The 2,009-nt window shown below is 39.0% G+C and overlaps 1 protein-coding gene across 1 annotated transcript; it reads left to right on the top strand.

Annotated features, from left to right (window-relative positions):
* Positions 1-806: 806 nt before the first annotated feature.
* Pmar_PMAR023791 (protein kinase 5, putative) lies at positions 807-1,780 on the top strand (the record flags this gene model as incomplete). Its single annotated transcript, XM_002779996.1, has 6 exons — positions 807-895; positions 938-1,007; positions 1,174-1,230; positions 1,289-1,481; positions 1,559-1,643; positions 1,723-1,780. Coding segments are annotated over 6 exons (552 nt in total), but the record flags the coding sequence as incomplete, so codon positions are not given.
* Between the last annotated feature and the right edge of the window lie 229 nt (positions 1,781-2,009).

The following is a 2,009-nucleotide window of genomic DNA, read 5'->3' as shown; positions in this document are numbered from 1 at the left end:
CTTGGCGAGGTGCAGATGTTGCGGTAAAGGAAATAAATTTAGACGATCGCGAAGCCCCGGAAATGCTGAGAATATTTGAACGTGAATTGATGGTAGTAGATCGCGGGTTCAAATTCTGGCAGGGAGTGCAAAAAATAAAAATTTTGCGGAAGTTTTTTTCGAAAAAAAAATTCATAGGTAGGCAAGGAGGGAATCAGCGTGGTGAGCTTATGAGTGGGCTGAGTAGAGGTCTCGGGTTCGATCCCGGGTGAGGGCATTTTTCGGTATTTTTTTATCACTGCTAGGGTTGGGGGTACTGTATAATTTTCAGAAGCGAGATTTTTGTATTTTGTGGATTTTTCGTGATTTTCTGCTTTCCATTCGTTATTGATAATTTTCGATTTTTTTGAGAGGTTCGCAACGAACGATTTAGGTCAAAATTTGACTTTTATGAGAAATTTTCGCCTTGTGTGGAAAATGTTAGATGGTTTTCCGCAAAATTTAAATATGGTTTTACGTTGCGGAGTAAAATTCAGTGTAAATATAGATTTTTTGAAAGTGAAAAAAAATAAGGATAATTTTACGAAAAATATTTGTATTTTACATTCTGCACTTTGTATTGTGCCCAGTATTATAATGGTCATTGAAATTGAAATTATAGAGAATTCGACATTTGATATTTCGCAAGGATTTTGGGAAAATTTACGGAAAAATGAAGATTTTCCCAAAATCTGTAAAAAAGTACGGCCGAAAATTTTTTATTTTCTGAAAAAAATTGGGAAGCATTTTTTTTTCTTGAAATTTCCGAAAAATTTAGGATTTTTTAGGTTATGTTGACTTTGCGGCATCCTAATGTTGTTTTGCTGGTTGGAGCGCAGACTAGGTTGAAGCCGTTGAGAATACTTACGGAATTTTGGTAAGGGGGAAAGTGAGATAATCGATCACGTGATCGATTTAGTTCTGGCGGGTGTTTATATGATTTACTTCATGTGAGAAGAGGAGTTCAGCTGAGTTGGAAACAACGAGCGGTGGGCGGAGCGAAGCGGATTTTGAGAGCGTATCTTAGGTTGCTCATTGGAAGATATGGATCATGTCCGTTTTTGTACCGTGTGAAATAAGACGTGAATGAATTTCTGAGTGTTGAGGAAATCGATCAGCTGATCGATTTCATTATGTTATTGCTGCGTTCATCAGGTTATGATGTTGGACATCGCGAAAGGTATATATTTTATGCATTCAGCGCGACCACCGGTGGGGATAATTTTGTGGCGCGTGACGGAATTTCGCTTCGCTCCGCCTTTTTTGATAGGTTATTCATAGGGATATCAAGTCGTTGAATCTCTTACTAGAGCAGCCCGTGTGGGTCGTGAGTGGACCTATTCCGTATCTTACATGGTTGAACCTAAGATACCACCAGGAGGATCCAATACGTGTTAAGATTGCCGATTTTGGAACTGCTCGATTGGAAAAGGAAGTCGCAGCTGAGCTCACTGAAGCTGCTGGTGAGTAGTTTCGAGGCGCAGTGACGGTGAGAGAGGCGTATCTTTAGGTTGAGCGAGTGGGATACGAAATAGGTCAGGTACGTTCCACTGGATGGCCCCTGAAGTTTTACAAGGAGAAGTTTATGATGAGCGTTGCGATATTTATTCTTTCGGGATAACATTGTAGTAATTTCGTGGCGCAGTGACGGAATTTATGTACCTCTTTTGGGCCTATTCTGAATCTTATTTGCTGTAACCTCAGATACGAGATCATCACTCGAGAGTTGCCGTTCAGGGACGCTGAGATGTCGGGAATGGCGGTAGAAAAACTAATAATTTCGTGGCGTGTGACGATTTTTTTTGACAGAAATTTGTGTATTTTACGGAAATTTCTCATTTTCCGTATATGTGAAATGGGAATTTTATAGATTTTCTGAAAATTTTCCGCGGAAAAGTTCGTGGAGATGCTTATGAAAAATTTCGATTAACAAAGTCTGATCAGTTGAGTTTAAAAATTTGAGAGAAAAAATCGGAAAAATTTGTTTTTTT

Source organism: Perkinsus marinus (assembly GCF_000006405.1).
Source record: "Perkinsus marinus ATCC 50983 genomic scaffold scf_1104296944686, whole genome shotgun sequence".
In the NCBI taxonomy this organism is placed as follows: domain Eukaryota; phylum Perkinsozoa; order Perkinsida; family Perkinsidae; genus Perkinsus; species Perkinsus marinus.
This window is presented reverse-complemented; position numbering and strand designations above follow the sequence as displayed.